Here is a 21,237-nt window from a genome sequence, read left to right as displayed (position 1 = left end):
CTTTCCACTACCCCCTTTCATTTCCCAGAGTTAGGAGTCTCTCATGTTTTGTCACACTCTCTGATTTTTCCCACTCATTTTCTCTCCTTTCACCTATAATTCCTTTCACTATTTTTTATATATGTCCCATATGAGTGAAACCATATAATGTTTGTCCTTCTCCAATTGCCTTACTTCACTCAACATAATACCCTCTAGTTCCATCCACATCAAAGCAAAGGTGGCTATTCGTCGTTTCTGATGCCTGAGTAATATTCCATTGTATACATAAACCACATCTTCTTTATCCATTCATCTTTCGATGGACACCGAAGCTCCTTCCACAGTTTGGCTACTGTGGACATTGCTGCTAGAAACATCGGGGTGCAGGTGTCCCTGTGTTTCACTGCATCTGTATCTTTGGGGTCAATCCCCAGCAGTGCAATTGCTGGGTCGTAGGGCAGGTCTATTTTTAACTCTTTGAGGAACCTCCACACAGTTTTCCAGAGTGGGTGCACCATTTCACATTCCCACCAACAGTGAAGGAGGGTTCCCCTTTCTTCCCCATCTTCTCCAACATTTGTGGTTTCCTGCCTTGTTAATTTTCCCCATTCTCACTGGTGTGAGGTGGTATCTCATTGTGTTTTTTTTAATGTATTTTTTTAAATTTTTTATTTATTTATGATACTCACAGAGAGAGAGAGAGAGAGGGAGAGACACAGGCAGAGGGAGAAGCAGGCTCCATGCACCGGGAGCCCGACGGGGGATTCGATCCCGGGTCTCCAGGATCACGCCCTGGGCCAAAGGCAGGCGCCAAACCGCTGCGCCACCCTCATTGTGGTTTTGATGTGTATTTCCCTGATGGCAAGTGATGCAGAGCATTTTCTCATGTGCGTGTTGGCCATGTCTATGTCTTCCTCTGTGAGACTTCTGTTCATGGCTTTTGCCCATTTCATGACTGGATTGTTTGTTTCTTTGGTGTTGAGTTTAATAAGTTCTTTATAGATCTTGAAAACTGGCCCTTTATCTGATACGTCATTTGCAAATATCTTCTCCCATTCTGCAGGTTGTCTTTTAGTTTTGTTGACTGTATCCTTGGCTGTGCAAAAGCTTCTTATCTTGATGAAGTCCCAAAAGTTCATTTTTGCTTTTGTTTCTCTTGCCTTTATGGATGTATCTTGCAAGAAGTTACTGTGGCCAAGTTCAAAAAGGGTGTTGCCTGTGTTCTCCTCTAGGATTTTGATGGAATCTTGTCTCACATTTAGATCTTTCATCCATTTAGAGTTTATCTTTGTGTATGGTGCAAGAGAGTGGTCTACTTTCACTCTTCTGCATGTGGATGTCCAATTTTCCCAGCACCATTTATTGAAGAGACTGTCTTTTTTCCAGTGGATCCTCTTTCCTGCTTTGTCGAATATTAGTTGACCATAAAGTTGAGGGTCCACTTCTGGATTCTCTATTCTGTTCCATTGATCTATGTGTCTGTTTTTGTGCCAGTACCACACTGTCTTGATGACCACAGCTTTGTAGTACAACCTGAAATCTGGCATTGTGATGTCCCCAGCTATGGTTTTCTTTTTTAAAATTCCCCTGGCTATTCGGGGTCTTTTTTGATTCCACACAAATCTTAAAATAATTTGTTCTAACTCTCTGAAGAAAGTCCATGGTACTTTGACAGGGATTGCATTAAACGTGTAAATTGCCCTGGGTAACATTGACATTTTCACAATATTAATTCTATAGAAACATGACTAATTTTTGTAAGTTGATTTTGTATCCTACAAGTTTACTGAATTCATTTATTAGTTCTAACAGGTTTTTTTTTTTGCTTGAGTCTGTAGAGTTTTCTACATATATGATTATATCATCTGCAAACAGATATAATTTTACTTTTTCCTTTCTGATTTGGATGCTATTTATTTATTTATTTATTTATTTATTTAATTGCTCTGGTTAGGACTTCTAGTATTATTTGAATAGAAGTGAGAGTGGAAATCTTTGCTTTCTGCTGGATCTTAGAGGGAACATTTTCACTTTTCCTCATTGATTATAATGTTAGTTGTGGGCCATTTTTGTGTTGAGGTAAATTCCTTCTCTAATTCTTTTGTTTAGAGTTTTTTTCATGAAAAAATGTTGAAGTTTGTCAGATACTTTCTCTATCTTTTGAGATGCTCATGTGTTTTTTTTTTTTTTTTCTCTTTCATTCAGTTAGTGTGGTGTACTATCTTGGTTGATTTACAGATGTTAAATCATCCTTACATCCTACGGAAAAATCCCACTTGGTCACAATGTATTTTTCTTGTAATGTGCTGTTGAATTCTGTTTGCTAGTATTTTATTGTGGATTTTTGCATCAATTTTCCTCAGGTATGTTGGCCTATAGTATTCTTTTTTTGTGTGGTATCTACCTGGCTTTGGTATCAGGATGATGCTAACCTCATAAAACGAGTTTGGAATTATTCCATCTTCTATTTTTTTTTTTTTTTGAAAAACAAAGAAGGATTGGTATTAATTTGGGGGTGATACATTATGCTTTTATATATTGCTGATTTCAATTAAAATGTTTTCCTCAACTTTTGTGTCCCATCCTCTTACTACTATTTATGCTCAAGCCTGAAATTTTCTTTGTAGGAAAAGTTTTATTTAGATTTAGTTTCTGTAATAGGCATTGCACAATTCAGATTTTCTATTTCTTTTTGTATTAATTTCTGTAAGTTATATTTTCCTGAGAATGTGTCTAGTTCATCCAAATTTCAAATGTATTAGCATAAAATTATCATGATGATTCTTTAAATGTTTGTAGAATTGAGAATGATGTCTCATTTCCTCATTCCTGTTCCTGCTCCTGGTAATTTTTACCTGTTTCCTTTTTCCTTATTAGACTTTCTGGGAAGATTTTAAATGTATTTTCCTTGGGTTTAAATTTTTTTCAAATTTCTTGATATATATATATATATATATATATATATATATATATATAAAATTTACATGCCTATTTTTTCTAATAATTCCACTGATGATCACATATATTCCCACAAGAAAGTTTTAGCTCTATCACTGATGCTTTATTATGTCATATTTTCATTTTCATTTATGCTGAAATATTTTCTAACTTCCATTTTGATTTCTTTGGCCCATGGGTTACTTAAAATATTATTGCTTAATTTTTAAATATTTGGAGATTTAAAAATATATTTGCTTGTGGCTTAATCCCACTATGTTCAAAAAGTGTATTCTATATAATTTCAGTTATTTGAAATTATTTTACATTTGCTTTATATTCTGCCCTGTGGCAGGTTTCAGTAGTGATTCCATTTGTGCATTCTGTATCATATGATTATCTGCATTTTTTAAACAATTGATCAAATTAGGTTTGCTTCCTATATTCTTTAAATATTCTATGTTTCTATCTTTCTTGTCAGCTTATATCATTAATTATTGAGTTATGAGTTAATATCTACCTGTATGATTGTAGACTTGTTTGTTTTTCCTTTTAGTTGTTATTCTATATGTTATATATTTTGAAGCTATGTTATTAAGTGCTTCACATTTAGAAGTTATACTTTCCTAGTGTATTTGTCCTTTATTGTTTTGAAACATCCATCTTTATGCCTAATGATAATTATTGCTTTAAAGACTACTTCAAGTGCCATTTGTATAGCTTTACCAGACTTTTTTTGGTTAGTGTTTGTCCAATTATTTTTTTTACTATCATTTTACTTTCAACTCCTTGTGTCCTTATTTTCAAGGAGTGTCTCTTGTAAGAGCATTTACCTAGGTTTTACTTTTTGATACACTGTGACTCTGTTTATCTTTTAGTTGAATCATTTAGTCTATTTACATTTAATGCAATTAATGACAACTTTAGTTTAAATCCATCTTGTTTAAAATTGTCTGTTTTTATATCTGTTATTTATTCCTTTCTTTTTCTCTTCCAATGTATTACATAATATTTTAAATTATTATACTTACCTTCTATTAGCTGGAAGTCACATATTCTTTTATTATGTTTTTAGGGGTTACCTTACATCATTCACATTTGCTTTATCAGAGTCTAATGTAAATTAGATCCTTTTTCCAAATTTCTAATTGAAGAAACTTAAAACACTATTTAATTTACCCCACCCATCTTCTGTTATTTTTTCACATATTTTTATTCTTCATTTCTCAAATTCCATAAGTTATTATTATTATTGCTATATTATTCTCCAAAAGCCAATATTCATTTAGATATACTAATATGTTTATCATTTCCATAGTATTTCATTCATTCCAAAGATTCCGGCTTCAATAGGGAATCATTTTCATTCTAAAAAGCTCCTTTATCTTTCACTTGGGGCAGTTCTACTAGTGACACATTCTCTCAGTGTTATTTACCTGAAAATATTTTAGTTTGTCTTTATTTTCAAAAGGTATTTTCACTGGGTAGAGACTTTGAGTTTGTCAGATTTTTTTCCTATGATTTGAAAATGTTGTTTCATTGTTTCAATGCCTCTACCATTCTTACTGTCACTTCTTTAAAGATAATATATTTTTTGTCTTTTCAAATTTTTAAATCTTTTTTTTACAGTTTTATTATGAGGGGCTTATGTGTGGTTTTCTTTGTATTTTTTGTTTGCTTGTTTCAGGTTTATAGAATTTCTCAAATCTGTGGCTCAATGCCTTTCATCTATTTGGAAAGATTCTCATTAAATTTTCAGATATTGCTTCTGATTCATTCTTTATCTCTTCTCCTTTGAGACACCAATCCACATATGTTAAATGTTTTCTCTATATTACATATGTATCTAACTATATTTATCTCTTAGATATTTTCTATACTTTTACCTCATCATAGTTAGCAAGAATATTTCTTCAAGTTCACTCACCCTATGTTCAGATGAATCCACTCCGATGTTAAACTTATCTATGGAGTTTCTAATTTTAATTAATTCATTTCACAGATTTAGGATTTTTATCTAGTTATTTTTCATAGATTCCATATCTCTTGCAAAAGGCTCCATATTGCATTTTGGGACAATATTCTTGCATTATTTTATGGCTCATGTGTGACAACTCTAATATCTGGATACCTGTGGTTATGTTTTGATTATGTTTTTCTGTTGGCCCTTTTTATGGGCACATCTAGTAATTTCTGCTTGACTACTGAACATTTCGTATGAAAATTCTGTTAGAGAGAATCCTCCATTAGAGGCTTCAGATGATGTGATCCTTCTCCAGAAGGGACCTTCTTTGTCTTCTGGCATGTATTTGGAGTGGGGGCAGAATCACCATAATGTACTTAGAGGCTGAGCTCATGGGAAGTTGGGTTTCAGCTTTGTAAGACCTGGTCTATTTCCCATCTGCCTCTATTGCTATGGTGCAGCCCTTCAGAGTCCACTTTAAAGCCCAACACCTTTGGTTTCTACAAATCACACTGCTTATGAATCAGCAGCTGCTTAAAGAGAGAGTATCAGTGCAGAAAGCTGGGCTTACTCCTTTTTAGTGTCGTATTTCTGGACTCTTGATTCCTCATGGCCTAGTTGTCTTGGTGAGCCTGAATTCCAATGTTTGTCTCCTTAGCACCTGAAAACACCAAAAGCTCTGTTAAGCTTCTCTGCTTCTTAGCCATCACTTTCTGCTCAGCTTCTCAACATCTTGTGTTATTTGCAAACTTGCAAATATCTCAGGAGCAAAAAAATAATAGATATTGTGCTTTGGATACATCTTAGTTTTCCTTATCTCCAAGATCTTGACTCCTTAAATTTTGGCTCTCTTGGAGGCTCTCTGCTCTCTTAAAGCAGATTATTCAAATATGGCTTTTCTAGTTATTCTTGGAAGGAAGATTAGCCTGTTGTAAGCTAGCTCATCATAGCTGGAAGTCGAAGCAACCCATCGATGTATGTGTGTGTATGTGTGTGTTTGTGTGGTGTCAACATGGGTGAAGTCTTTATTTATGAGGCTGTGATTCATTTGACCTACAATGCTTGTGACTGTTACTTTCCCTGATAAATGGTCAGAGCACAGAAGTTCTAATCTAAAATCACAACTGTCATTAAGCTGTTATTTTTCTCTCTTTTCCAGGATTTTGTGTCATGTATCGAGAACTACAGAAGAAGAGGGCAGGAACTATATGCATCTTTATACAAAGATCATGTACAGGTAAGAAACCAGTACATGGTTTTCTTTTCTCTGCACAGAAAACTGGAATTTGCCTTGAATCTGAAATAAAGAATCAGAAGGACCTTTGCTTTAAGTTCTAGGTAACTATGTCAATAACTGGTCAGCAGCGATTCAGTTCTACTTAATGGCTTGTGCAGTGGACTTGACCCCACACTGTCAGCAGCTGAAGAGACTGGCAGCATGTTTATCCTCTCATCTACTCACTCATCCACTAGTAAATAGGTGTCAAGAGCCCAGATGCCTCAGACCCTGTGCTATGAGCTAGGAGCACAGTTGTACACAGAGCAGACATGGGCTTCACTCTCTGGTAGCTTCACTCTACCTCTAGAGGGGGATATGTATTAAATAACTTCCCAAATAAGTAGATCATTATTACTTATGATGAGCAAGAGACATGGAAAATACAGGTACAATGAGACTATGATGTGGGGAGAATTTGCTTGGGCAGACAAGAGGCCTCCTCCAAGAAAGTGACCATTAAGTTGAGATCCGTAGGAGGAGGAAAATAGGCTGAAGTATTTTGAGAATGTACTTTGGCTAAGGGAGGACATATGGGAAGGTCCCAATCAGGAAAGAGCTGGATGTTGCCAGTAACTGGAAAAAGTGACTGGGTGACCTGAGCTGGGAATGAACAAGGGTGAAGATAAGGCAGGACTGGAGCACACAGGGCTTGCTACCTCCTTAGGGCTTTTGCATTTTATCCTAAATGCAAGGGGTTGCCACTCATCAAGGCAGACTTAGATACTTAAAACAGTTCTCTAGGTGTGATTTCTGGACAGAGTAAAAAAGCACTGTCTGTCATGCCAGGGATCTCAAGCTGAGTCTCAGATCTGCCCCTTCCCAGGCATGCAGTCTGAACCTCAGGGTTCCCATCTCGAAAGCAAAATCACACTGCCTAACTGTGAAGATTAAAGAACAAGTGTAGAGTGCCTCGAAGTGACTGGCAGGGAATACATGTGGTTATGGAATGGCTAAGAAGTTCATCTTTAGTCAGTGTTGTTGTTAACAAAATGTTGTTAAAAGATGATTGCTAATAATAGTAGAGCACTGGGTGGTTCAGTGGTTGAGCATCTGCCTTTGGTTCAAGTCCTGCATCAGGCTCCCTTTGGGGAGCCTGCTTCTCCCTCTGCCTATGTCTCTGCTTCTCTCTCTCTCGCTCTCGCTTTGTCTCTCATGAATAAATTAAATCTTTTAATAACAATAATAATAATAATAATAAAGCACAACATATAGTATTAAAGCCTTGCTAAATATATTATTTACTTTATGATTTCTCTGCTCCAAAGCCTATGCTAGGCATAGGAAAGGCAGAGATTATAATGCTACTGCTGTGCCTGGAATGTTCTTAAAACTCAGTATAGGTACCAACAGTAAAGAAATAACCACAAGCAGGGTGATGAGGTCAATATTGGGATGTTCTACTATAAAGGGAACAGTAGGGTAAAGGAACCATATGCCTGGGGTGGGTGAAGGACCAAGGAAGGGTGGAGCAGTGGTACCCAAATGTCGAGGAAACAAAATAGGATCTGATCAACTCCAGCCAAGTAACCTGGTCTAACTCCTTCCATGTAAAATCATCTAGGAGCCCACACATGGCCCTGGGACTAGGGATTCATGAGACGTGCAACCTGTACCCCAGAAACACACAGGTTAGCAACACAGCCTCTCTAGCTGTTCTGTAAGGATGGGGGGCAGTTTATGAGACTTGACAGGGATGGAACAGAAGTTTGGGTGTCTATAGGAAATGATACCGTCAAGGCAATCAGGAGGCATTCTGGTTTCTCTGGAAGCACAAGCTGATCTTAAACACTCTTAGTTTAGAGAAGGGCCTCATCAGGGGCATCTACCCCACCCCAACATTGCTGACTTCACTGTACAGCATGATAGGTGTCTAGCTGGCTTATTTTATTATCGGTGCCCCTTGGACAGACCCTTCCACATCAGTGTCCCACCATTTGTATCCACTGACTTCTTTCAGGACTAACAATATGGCTAATAAATTCATTACTATTGAGGGGTAAATAAGAGGAATTAAGATTGCATTCTGTGTTTATGGCATCCTTATCACACTTGCACCATTTCAAGACAGATGATGTTGTTTGTCTAAATGTCCAAATCAGCATCCAGTCAAAAGTGTGAGCATTTCTCTTTTTATGGGTGGAAGAGTCTGGGAAATTTGCTTATGGCTAGGAGAGATGTGGTCTGTGGTACTTTGTAAGTTTCTGCTGGAATTTTCTGAGCCGAGAAGGAGAGTATCCAGCCTTCTAGAATATTGGCCTGGCTCATTTTCAGCAGTGGGCCTGAACGGGTTTCAGAAAATACTTGAGAAAGCTGTGTAGAGTTTTACTGATGTATTTCTGAGAAAATCAGCATTTTGAGGCTAATCCATAAGGACACTTTCCAAGTGTTTAAATATTTAAGACAGATTGTTTCAACATCTAAAGGAATGCAGAGGTAATCACCATCTGCCAGAGATAATGGGGTCTGGAGCAACCACCCTGCTTTTTTAAGGGGCAATACATTTTCACAGTGTCACACTCTTGAGTTCTTTAGGGGCCAACAGACTGTTGTCATTTCTTGCTTAGTTTCTGTATATCCATTAAGTGTCTGTCACAGCTTTTTCAAAATGCAAATATCAGAAACTCAGCTCAAACTGGTGTAGGCAGCAAATGAACTGATATGTGGTACTAAAAAATCTAGGAGTAGCAAACTTCAAGAACCAGTATTCAAGCTCCAAGATCCAAGTATTCAAGCTCTGTCCTAAGCAATCAGTTTGCTCCTTCTCCTTCTCTCTTCTCAATCTTTCTCTTTCACAGACACACACACACAGACACACACACACACACACACACATTCACGGCCCATCCTATAATCATCTTCCACCACTTATATTAGCCAAACTTGAATGCCATTGAGAACTGAAGCCAGGGCTGGGATCAATCCCTCCAAAGCACAAAAGACCAAAAGCAGGGAAGGGCTGGTTGCCCAGAGGAAAAGCTCATTGATGCTACCCAAATGTTTCCATTCAGCTCCAATTACAGTTACCTCTAACATACCAGGAACCCTGCCTCTGAGTCTCTGGTGTGGCATTTGGCCCAGTCATGATTTTTTTTTTTCCCAAAGAAACAAGAGCTTTATTTTTTTTATTTTTATTTTTTTTATAAATTTATTTTTGTATTGGTGTTCAATTCCAATCATGATTCAAGCTTCAAGAAGACCTTACCTGGTACAGAAACATGGGCATCACAGTGCACTTTGCAGGTGTGGGGACTCAGGACTTTGCTGTCTGGTCATCCCATGTCCTCTGTCCCGGGACCACTTGTAGCTTTCTATCATGCACTAAACAATCACTCCTCTCTGAGGAGTCTCACCACTGACACACGTCTGTCTGGCCACAGATATTCAAGACAAATTATTTGCCTTGTGATGAAGACTTGGAGAATGTGAATCCCCGGTGCATAGGCAGATCCTTGGGGGTAAAATTAAAGGACTAATTTTAAGCCCAGGGCGGACAATCTGAAGTTTGGGAATCTTCATCCTCTGTGAAGCTCTATATGTTATTCCAAACCCAGTGACAATCTCCAGGGAGCTGAAATATTTTCTTCAAATGAGTATTCATTTCATATTACCTAATCCCTATAAAAGGCCATGGACAGACATTATTTTTGTGGACTTCCTGATTATCCAATTGGAGTATTATGTAAAACATTGTAATTGTTTTGGATCTATATTTAAGAACTATGGAGAAAAAAATAATCTTGCTTTGAAATAGGATTTGCTTTATTCACAGTAATAATACTGTTTATGCCAAGCAAGTCATCATATAAAACTCTTGAAAATATTGTATTATTTAATCCTTACATAAACTCATGGTTTTATTATTTTTATAGTATTATTAACCACATTTGATGAGGAAGCTGAAGCCCCTTTACACTAGACACTAGGGAATAGCAGAAACATGATGACAACCCAGGTTCATCTGATGCCAAAGACCATGGACTAAGCACTGTATTGGCTGTTATATTTTCTTTCTTTTTGAAATATTTTATTTATTTATTTGAGAGAGAGAGCATGAGTGGAGGGTGGGGGCATCAATCAGGGAGAAGGAGAAGCAGACTCCCTGCTGAGCAGGGAGCCCAACATAGAGCTTGATCCCAGGACTTTGAGCTCAGACCGGAGCCGAAGGTTAGACACTTAACTGACTGAACCACCCAGGCACCCTTCTGTTATATTTTCATGGGAGTCTTCAAATTCCAAAAATGATTTGCCTGTTCCAAATGGCCCGATTTACAGGGCCTGGCTCTAATCTGTCATGCCAATCTTCAAAGTCATAGCATCAGAAATCATGAATTAAAAGAATGACACAAGGCCTTCAGGAAAGGAATCTAGCAAGCAGGCTTAAGTGGAGGCTTTGGAATCAGATGGACTGGGTTTGAATCTCAGTTCCATCACCTGGTGGTCCTTGGAGAAATCACTTCTCCTGTTCCAGATTTGATTTCTTTATGAAGATAATAGAAATTCTTTACAAGTTTCAAGTTTCACTCAAGGTACCACTGGGTAGAAGAAATGAAATACAGCAGGTAAGGGGCTCGGCCCTAATGCATGATAATGATTTTTTTCTCTTTATGTTAAATTGATGAGATAGTATTCTGAAAATTTAAAATCAGAAGTTAGGGCAAATACCATGAAGTATTTAGATAAATGCAAAAGTCTACGCCACAGACAAAGCCAATTCCCCTGTCATAACTGAGAGGTGTCAAAGTTCCCTTATCAGGTGATGTAGAATATTTCAGTGTGTGCCATACAAAAGCCGTTTCGGGGTGTATTTTATAGAAGGTTGAATTACACTCTAGCAGCAGATGTGATAGTCAAGTGCCACATATGCAAACTATGAAGATTTCATAAGTAAGGGATTATTTTCAGTAATATCAAAGGTTTTAGCTTCTATGAACATTCTAGGATTCTTCAGCATTCTAGAGTTCTATTGTATTAGGATTTGAAAGACTCTTAGACAATATCTAGGCCAAACTTCTCATTTAAATTAGAGAATGGAGAATCTGAGGTCCAGAGGTAGGAATAATTTGTTCAGATCTACCAATTATTGGCAGATCTGCTAATCCCCCACACCTCCAGTTCAGACACTGAAAGAAGAATCTTCAGCATCATTTTTGAAGGGTAGGGACTGTGGTAAAATTCCTTGTCCATTTTGAAGGGTAGGGGCTATGGTGAGATTCTGTGTTCCATTTATAAAATAGCTGTCCAATCTACTCTGATGAATAGTGCCAGGACCTTTGGGACTAGCTGTGCTCTGCACAGAACCCAGCAGTCACATGGCTCTGAAGGCCAAAGGGCAGATGTTTTTCTCCTTCTCTAACCTGGATTAAATGGTCTCGAAGCCGAAAAACTGATTTCTTCTCCTAGCCTGTCCTAGCTCCAGAGAGTATACTACCCACACTCAGGGTGCTCAGGACCACCTGTGAGGGGTTATTTTTCTTGAACAATTAAGAGGGTTTGATCTGCTCATACCCAGAAGTCTGGGGCCAAGCCCATGAGGAAATATGTCTGGGAGTGATCCTGTACTTCTGCTTCCCAGAGACGGAGATGTGACAACATCAAGGCAGCCAACGCCTGGGCCAGGATTCAGGAGCAGCTTTTTGGGGAGCTGGGCTTGTGGGGCCAAACGGCGGAAGCCACACTTTGTTCCAGGTGGGAACTAGACTGGAGAGAAGGACCAGCTCGCATGAGGAAACGTGTCAGACGTTTGTCTCCGCTGGAGGCCCTGAGTCCAGAAAGGTTCAAGGTAAGACTTAGATGGAGCAAAACAATGATACTTCCAGGAAGGAAATGTGCAGGGAAGTCTCTCCTTTGCTTTTCCTTTTCATGCTGTTTACAACAGGAGTGCTTTAGGAATGCTTGGGCATGGGCAAGCAGGAGAGATCATGTGCACAGTTAAAGGTAAGAGTGCTGTAATTTATTCTCAATGCCACTTAACAAAAGAAAAGAATCGCTCATTCTCACAGGTACATAGAAAGAGTGCTCTAACTACAGCCTGAGTAAATGAGCACATGAGCGAATGAATGAATAGCAGAGTGGTTCATATCAACACCACTAACCCAGTGCCACATTGACATCCACAAAAGTCCAGTGGGATAATCTGGACATCAGTGGTTTAATTTATTCATTCATGAGACACACAGAGATAAAGACAGGCAGAGACACAGGCAGAGGGAGAAGCAGGCTCCATGCAGGGAGCCCGACATGGGACTCGATTCCGGGTCTCCAGGATCATGCCCTGAGTTGAAAGCAGCGCTAAACCACTGAGCCACCCAGGCTGCCCTGGACATCAGTGTTTTGAAAGAGCCAGTGATGGCCATTATCTGTTTGCACAAATTATTTGTCAGCTATTTCTGAAAGCTTGAGCCCATGACCCATGTAACCCAAACAACACTGAGGCTCTATTGGATTGCCAAGCAACAGAATCTATCGAGGTAGTCCCTGGGAGTTTGCTGTAATGAAGTTTGAACTCTCTGTCATCAAACTGACAGTACTGCCTTTTAAAGAATGAGGAACCAGTTGGATTAGGAGTGGTTATAGAAAAATCTGTTAATAGTTCTTTCACGTCCTCATTGAACAATTCTGATTTAAGATATTCTAGAAGGGGGCTTGCAAATACTGGAATGCAAGACATTTCCTTTCACATTCATCCTGAGATACAATGTTGGGTTTGTTCTCTAGTCTATAACCTCAGGATCTTTTATCCACTTTAAATCCTGTATAAAACTTAATGAAAAAATTATATTTCATTTATCCAGTAGACACTTGAATTTTTAATGTACTGTCAATAAACCTCTGGTTTTATGTAGTATTTTTCCCTTAATACATTTCTTAAGAAGTGAAGTCAGGAAAAATAATTATCCTGCCCTCTGTGCTAATGACAAAGCCAAAGACTGGCTCTGAAACTTGGTCTCTGTCTCCTGGGCTGCCCAGCCCCAGATCCTGTGCCTGGTCCCCTCTCCAGGGTGGCCCATCCCACAGACATCCGGGATGCTATTCAGTGCCATTTTGGTAATTACTGGAAGTCCTACTTAATGGAAAATTGTGGGTTTTTTCTCCTTTGACTCGGGACCATGAATACTTGCATTTTATTGTGGTCCTTTAGGATTTAGCATGCCTCCCTTCTTGCATCTAAGACTGTAGTATATGAATAATTCGAGAGAGTCACATGCATGTGTGCATGTTTGTGGGTCCATGTAATGGAGTGGGAGGCATAGCAATAGTCTTCAGGATTTCATTTCTCTTTTCTCTGGTTTTATTTCAGGAAAACCAATACAGAAATGGCAGTGTTTCCAAAACAAATGTTGAGAAACAAGGTATTCCGTTTATTAGTTTACCTATTTTTCATTAGTAATTAAATTACGTCTTGGTTTTATTTAATATGAATTAGTATTTCAGAGGAGAAAATGCTGCCAATGTAAAGCAGGCAGTGCTAAGACTCTTTTCATTACTGTATGCTCCAGGATGAGGAGGAACCTCTTCCAGACCTTGAATTCTGTTAGGTGAAGAATTTTATGTTAAGGTTGTCACAATAAGAATTTTATCATGTCAGTTTGCTATGTCAGGGAGACATTAAAAGTGTCTCCAAGTAATAAAAATACATGTTCAGTTTGTGACCCAAAACACATAGGAGGAAAATAAGAAAATACTTTAAAGTAAAAATGAGTAAGAGATATTTAGTGCTTTTTACATTGAATTCTAATTATAAAAATGACAGCTACAATTGCCATTAATTCCCAAACTAAAATGAATACTTTGAATCATTTTTGATATTTATACCTACTTTATTTGTATAATTCTCATGGAGGAATTTGGTTGAGCTAGTTTGCGGAAATCCAGATTTATTTTCAAAGGTTATTTGGCATGAATACATCCAAGCACACATACGCGTGTGCGCACATTTGCACGACATGCAGATACACACAGACATACACACTCTGTTTCAGATTTTGTATTTCTACCAGACCCTGCCTTTTGCTTCAAACACTCCATGTCTGGGAGTTTCATTGTCTACTGAGGTGCAGCTAGTGTCATATCCTTAACCAGGTGACAACTTCCTTTTTTTAAAAAAAATTATTTTTTTTGTTGAAGTTCAATTTGCCAACATATAGCATAACACCCAGTGCTCATCCCGCCAAGTGCCCCCCTCAGTGCCCGTCACCCAGTCACCCCAACCCCCCACCCACCTCCCCTACCTCTACCCCTTGTTCATTTCCCAGAGTTAGGTGAGATGACAACTAACGAACACTGATGAAACTTGTCTCATTTAGTGGCTGACTACTGGATTTGCATCGAGCTTGCTGTCTTGCCAGTCTGCAGTAACAGGGTCCAAAAGGGATGGTGCTGGGTCCTGATCCTAGGTTGAATTGGGGGTCTCACTGTGGCATGGGAATTGGGATAATGTTGTAATGCCCATTTGCTTCTCTTCTTTTTACCCCAAGCTCCACAGCTCTGAGATCAGAGGGGGAGTCTGCAGAGATTTTGGTGATGGAAAATGTGCTGATGTGGTCTATGGCCATGGGCTGCTGAGTCCCCTCATCCCAATATGCAGACCCCCACCCCAGTAGGGAGCTCATCCAGCAAAGAAGAAGAAAGGGTTTATGGTTCTCCCATGTGCTCTCCTGGGTGCCAGTATCTATACAGTGCTCTCCCTGCATGGGGAAAAGCTTATGGTGGCTATTGCTGTAAGCAGCAGACTCTTTCATTCATCCAGTTCGGAGACTGTCAGGTGGGGAGGAACTCAAACAGATGAGCTTGAAGAAAATGGCCTGTAACCCCTCAACTTTGCTGTCCTGTGCTGTATGCCTGCTCTAGACAGGTGGACACAGCAGGGGAGCAGGATCCAGAAATCGTGTAGGTCTGTGCTCAGCTGGCACCCAAATGTCGATGTCCAGGAGTACATGCTTGGGAAATAAGTCTAGGTGTACACACGCATGATCATAGCACAGGGCATCCATGGTAGAAATAGAAACCGATGTGCCTCTGAAAGATTGGAGATGGATTAGGTGATTATGAAAGAGTCACACAACAGATATTATACAGCTGTTTTAGGTGAGTTCAAAGAACTTTTAATGGAAATTAAAGTACTCATAATCTCAAAAAAATTCCAGAAGAGAAAAACTATAAATGCAATACAATTCTTATGTCAAAAAATCACGTGTGTGTGTGTGTGTGTATGTGTGTGTGTGCATATACATATACGTCTGGAAAATATACTAGAAGTAAAGAACCCAAGTTGTGAATAAGGAAGACAGACTTGGTTCAGATTTGACCTCTCAATCTTGGTGACCCTATAACCATAAACAAAGTAATTAGCCTATTCCACTTTTCCCCGATTGTGAAGGGAGGTTGAAATAGAATCTACAGCCCAATAGAGTAGATGAAAAAATGTCATCAAAAGCATCCAGCACAGGAAAGTGCTTACTACACCCAATTTGTTGTTATTAAGCGGTATCTCTGGGTGAGTGAGGGATACTTGTTTTACTTCTCAAACATTTTAAATTTATTCTCATAATTTCATGGGTTTTCCAAGTGTTTTTTTTTTAACACTAAGATCATAGTGTTTCCATAATTAGAAAAAAAAACACCTCATTCCTTTAAAAGAATGAATAAAGTGAATTGCTCTACTGATTAATGAGGGTAAATTTTGAATTGTTGCCCTGTGGCCACTCTAGAGCTATAGAGCAGCCAAGTTTTCCAGAGTGGATCAGCCTAATGGTGTGATGACCACACCAGAGGGTTAAATGGGTGGTGTCCACTTTCAGACACAGTGAAGAGAGTGCTGAGATCCACACCACTCACCTCTGCCCTGAAACTTTGCAGTTTCTCTCAGTGACTCAGACCCAGGTTGTGTACCATCCCTCGTGAGGTCAGGTGGCTCATGCCAAAAACGTGTGTTCCCTTTATGCTGCTGTAGATGAGCTGACACCAGAGGAAGCCGAGAGCAGGAGAGATGAGGTGGCAGTGGACTGCACCCAGCTGACCTTCTTCCCTGCCTTACATGAAAGTCTGCACTCTGAAGATTTCTTGGAACTGTGTCAGGAAAGACAAGTTATTTTACAAGAGCTCCTCGATCATGAAAAGGTAATACAGCCCATCACAAGTACTCTTTAACGATTATCAAGTGAGATCAAACTTTCTTCATTCATGTGGGAGATGAGAACTCTCTTCACTGTAAAAAAAATTTCAGTGAGCAAGAACAGGCATGCTTCTAAACTTGTGAGTCCAGTGCAAGGGCACAAATGGAAGCTGGCACACCTTGCCTCAAGATATTTAAAAGATATAACTCAAGCTAACAAGCTGTTATGAAATATGCTCTAACTTCCAACACTGACCTTTGTCTATTTATTTTTAAAGATTTTATATATTTGTTCATGAAAGACGCAGAGAGAGAGAGAGAGAGGCAGAGACATAGGCAGAGGGAGAGGCAGGCTCCTCGAGGGGAGCCCTATGTGAAGCTCAATCCTGGTGTTCTGGGATCATGCCCTGAGCAGAAGGCAGATGCTGAACCACTGAGCCACCCAGAGCCCCACCAACACTGACCTTTATAATCCCTGGAGGACCAGTTTCAGATTAGAATTCTCAATTTTATTGTTTGGTACTTTGGCCCCCTGCCTGCAATCTGACCACTTTGAGGGATCCATCTTGCAGTGAATGTGAATGTGTTTGGACACTCAGCCCCCAAGTCCAAGCTGTGCCTAGACTGCTCACCCTGCCACCAGCCTCTCCTGGGCCATCACTCAGGCCTAGGGGTGTGCACACTTGTGGCACCATCAGCCCTCAGCAGGGTGGACCTGGAGAAAATGAGTGCATGGGCCAAAGAGCAAGGACAATTAGCAGGGGAGTCTGCAGCCTAGGACACCTAGAGTGGGGTTGGAGGACCCCCCCGCCCCCGGTCTGGCTCCTTGGTGTGACTGAACAGGGGCTGGAGGAGTCCCTAACGTATGGACCTAGGGGAGGACCCATCTTAACCAAATCTAAGAAAGGTATGAAAGATGAAGCTTATGCCCTAGAGTAAAACAGACCTGAGCTCAAATCCCAACTTGGCAACACACTAAATTGTGTGTTACCTAACCTCTGTGAGCCTCAATATTTCTTACCTTTAATATGGAGTGTAGAGCAATCATTTCACAAAATTGTTACAGGACTTACATAGGATAGTGGAAGCAGAGAGACTACTAGCTCAGAGCTGTGCACATGTGACGTAGCCCATTAAAGACAAACTCTCTTCCCTTGCTAAAGGTGGGGTGGTTTAAGGCCCTCTGAGTCTCACCCATCAACTCTTCTGTTCACAATGTGAGTGAAGGAGATGTGCCAGCAGAACAGAGGAGTGGGCAGGATGTGGCCAGGGGCCATACAGGGACTACACAGAGATGAATGTGTGAGAGCTGAGGACTAGTCTGGTGGATGAGAGTGCATCTGAACTAGGGGCCACCAAGTAAGCAGACTGGATTTCCAGGAGCAGGTGATGAAATCAGAGGGCCTGTGAGGGGCATTAGCAGGTGCAGAAATAAAGCATGTCCTTTCCAGGGCTAGGTTCCTTGCAGAGACTCCCAGGAGTGTTAAGCTGGGGTTTGCTCCTTGCAGGGGTTGAATAGAAGGAGGCCAGCTTGAAGTGCATTGCCGAATGGTCTACTGAAGCATTTTTATCAAGTTTCTTAGCTGATCTTGGACTGGGGTCACAGTTGAACCAATGAAGTCTTGTAACAACATCATCCTTCCTATACCTGCTTAACTCAAAGCTTCCAGGCAGAGCACATTTTGTAGTCCTTCTCACATCTCATTATCATGACTTTGCTCATCCTGGTTTATCTACCTGTACTGCCTTGGCTGGTGACTCTCTGAAGCCAATCTTATTGCCTCCCACTCTGAGACCCGGAGTACCTGCAATCACCATTGCCCCCTGCATCACCCCCCACCCTTGCTCCTGGCACACAGACTAACCTTGCCCACTTTACCTGTCTTCCTCTCTCACTGCACTGGTGCTCCTTAACAGAGGAACTGCTGGCTACCTAACTTCAGGTGTGCCTGGAGTACACATTCAATAAACACTGAAGAATGAAGATTTGTTAAATTCATGTTCATTTTATTTTGATTACAGAAGTAATGTATGTCTACTCTGTAAGATTTCAAAAAATGGAAATCAAAACATATATAAATGTATACACTCATATGCATGTATATATGCATTTACATTATCCAACTGCTGAAGACTAATAGCTGATAAAGTTTTGATGGATCAATACAGTATTGTGCTCATCTGAGAAATGGCTATTCAGTAAATGTGTAGTCAATTGAAAAACAGCGAGGAGATTAATGCTTTCTTTCTATAAAAACTTTTCTTTGCCTTAATCCCATAAAGGATTATATAAAGCTGTGATTCTCAACAGCCACCAGCTTTTCCCCCAGGAAACATTTGCCAATGTCTGGAGACATTTTCAGTTTCACGGGTTCGTAAGGAAGAGGTACTATTGGGCTCTGGTCAGCAAAGACCAGGAATGCTGCTATCCATCCTACAAAAGTCAGGACAGCCCCCTCCCCCAGAAAATAATTATTCAGTCCAAAATGTCTATAGTGTCAAGGTGGCACACTGTGATAGGAAGGATGCATATTAAGCAGATGTCACATTCCAGCTATCCCCTCCTACTTTCTTGATAGGATAAAGAAATATTGGATTGTATGTCTCCATATTGGTGATTTTCATTACGCTATGGTAAGAACAGATCGGTGGCCATGCTTTGCTTTTGCTTGTTGTACTGATTTTCTGCTCCCGCCATAGCAAACTTCCACAAATTTAGTGACTTAAAACAACACACACTTATTATTTCAAAAGTCCCAGCACAACATGGCTCCACTGGTTCTCTGCTTAGAGTTACACAAGGACGAAAGCAAGGTGTTGGCAAGCCTGCATTTCTCTCAAGATGTTCTGGAAATTAATCCATTTTCCAGCTCATCCAGGTTTTGGCAGAATTTGGTCCAATGCTTCTATAGGACTGAGGTCCCTATTCTTTGCTGCTTGTCAGACAGGGGTCCTTCTCAGCTTCTAGAGGCCACCCATATCCCTTGCCTTGTGGCTTCCCCCTCCCTCCTCAAAACTGGCTACTGAGTCAAGTCCTCTCCCCCTTCACACCTTCCCATCCCCCCTCTGCCTCCTTGTCCCATCACATCTCTCCCACCAGCCAACTCTTCTGCCTTCCTCTTCTGCTGCTAGGGGGTCAGGGGAGTACACTGGACCCACCAGATTATCCAGGACAATTTTGCTGATTTGTACCTTAATTTCTTCTGCAGGTTCTTTCAAGCAGCACCTAGATTAGGGTCTGGTGGGAACATCAGAGATGATGTTCTTGGGAGACATCTTTGGAATACTGCCTGCCATTTAGTATCATTAGGTTCATATCCTACTTAATTCATGTCCTCACCTTCCAAGGGGAGCTTCAGTGGGTGGCCTGGCTCCCATATGCTTCCCAAGCCCAGCCTGGTGGTTCCAGCCCTAACTGGGTTGGACTGAGGGTAAGATCTGGAGTTTACAGTCACAACCAAGAGCTGTACCCCAGTCTATGCAGCTGGTGGATGACCTTGGTAATTGTCCTGATCTCTGAGTCTTGTTTTTGCTGGTTGTCCTACCCAGTGGCAGTTTCCTCAGGGGTCTTGTTGGAGGTGGTAGGGGGCAGGTGCCTGTCAGCCCCTGAGAGGCAGGACAAAACCAGGAAGAGACTGTTCTCCCATCCTCCCCTGCCTTATACTTAAACTTCAGTCTTTCTTGGTCTCATGTCACACAGCAGGAAGCTGTCAGAAGTTCTGACATGGTTTGTTGTGAGAGCAGGGATCTCCAGGCTGTGCCGACAAGAGCACGCAGAACCCAGCAGGGGCTGAGAACAAGAGCATCCCTGTTTCCATTTGGTACATTCCTTGCCTGCCTGGAGGGGACAGGCTGGGGGCAGGGGGCCCCAAGGAATGTTAGCTCCCTGGAACCAAAGAGTGAGCGGCTGCAAGATCAAGGTGATTCCTGACTTTATCTAGACCTCTCCTCTGTTTTTTGCATAAGTTGTTTTGATTCATTTCTTTGGGTTGTGCTTGCTGCCTCGGGTTTCAAAGGTAAATTATGGGAGGGGTTATCTCCCAACTCAGCCTGAGTTTCTCCTGGCTCAGTGGAACCAAACCCCTGGACACACTTGTTCCCTGGAGGAGGTGTGCCAGGAGAGCAGCCAGGGTCACCTAGGGGCAGGCTCCTGATGGTGGGGGTTGCTGGGGGTGCGCAGAAGCTCCAGGCAGACTTTGTACAGACCCCACTGACCCAATCCCATCTCCAACAGTTACAGGCCTCATGATTTTGAGTAAGTAATGGAACCACTTTTTTTTTTTTATTTTTATTTATTTATGATAGTCACACAGAGAGAGAGAGAGAGAGGCAGAGACACAGGCAGAGGGAGAAGCAGGATCCATGCACCGGGAGCCCAACGTGGGATTCGATCCCGGGTCCCCAGGATCGCGCCCTGGGCCAAAGGCAGGCGCCAAACCGCTGCGCCACCCAGGGATCCCTGGAACCACTTTTGAACTCATTTCTTTTATCTTTAAAATGAGGTTATACTCCTTGACTCGCCAGTATGTATCAAAGATCAAAGAGGTACAATGTGTCCCTCCCGGAAACTCTCTTCTCCATGCAAGGGGAGCTGTCAGTGGGTCAATTCTTACCGCTGTAGGCCATTGCTTGTCCTTTAATAGTACCTCGGGATTTGTTCTCACTCCAAGAAGGAAGGGGATGTGGGCTGCAAACCCTGGTACTTAATTCATGGACCTGAGGAATTGGGAAAGGACCTGTTAGTGCAAACAATGAAATGCTTCTATTAAAACCTTGCCCCAGCTGGCCTGACTCCTGGGGTGCTCATGTGAGGCGAGGTGCTGCAGGGGTGAGTGCCTGGGCATGATGTGAGGGGGGTCTGAGTGGGGCTGTTGTCCTGCTGACATTGTGGAGAATAAGGCAGAGAGTCAGAGAGGAACCCATGAGAGACCTGGCCTGCTGGGATGGGGCCCCAGCAGGAGTTCC

At 41.0% G+C, this 21,237-nt stretch overlaps 1 protein-coding gene across 9 annotated transcripts in view; it reads left to right on the top strand.

The window, feature by feature from the left end:
- Positions 1-21,237, top strand: part of WDFY4 (WDFY family member 4) — a 285,777-nt gene that overhangs the window by 169,494 nt on the left and 95,046 nt on the right. For all 9 annotated transcript variants that reach the window (XR_012020969.1, XR_012020970.1, XR_012020971.1 and 6 more), the window contains 4 exons: positions 6,042-6,119; positions 11,734-11,940; positions 13,459-13,510; positions 16,111-16,277. Coding sequence is in view for 6 of the 9 variants with exons in the window: in XM_072806363.1 (XP_072662464.1) it covers positions 6,042-6,119; positions 11,734-11,940; positions 13,459-13,510; positions 16,111-16,277 (504 nt within the window). In the remaining 3 variants the exon portion in view is untranslated. The remainder of the gene's footprint in view (positions 1-6,041; positions 6,120-11,733; positions 11,941-13,458; positions 13,511-16,110; positions 16,278-21,237) is intronic.

This window comes from Canis lupus, chromosome 29 (genome assembly GCF_048164855.1).
Source record: "Canis lupus baileyi chromosome 29, mCanLup2.hap1, whole genome shotgun sequence".
NCBI classification, from domain to species: Eukaryota; Metazoa; Chordata; class Mammalia; order Carnivora; family Canidae; genus Canis; species Canis lupus.
This window is presented reverse-complemented; position numbering and strand designations above follow the sequence as displayed.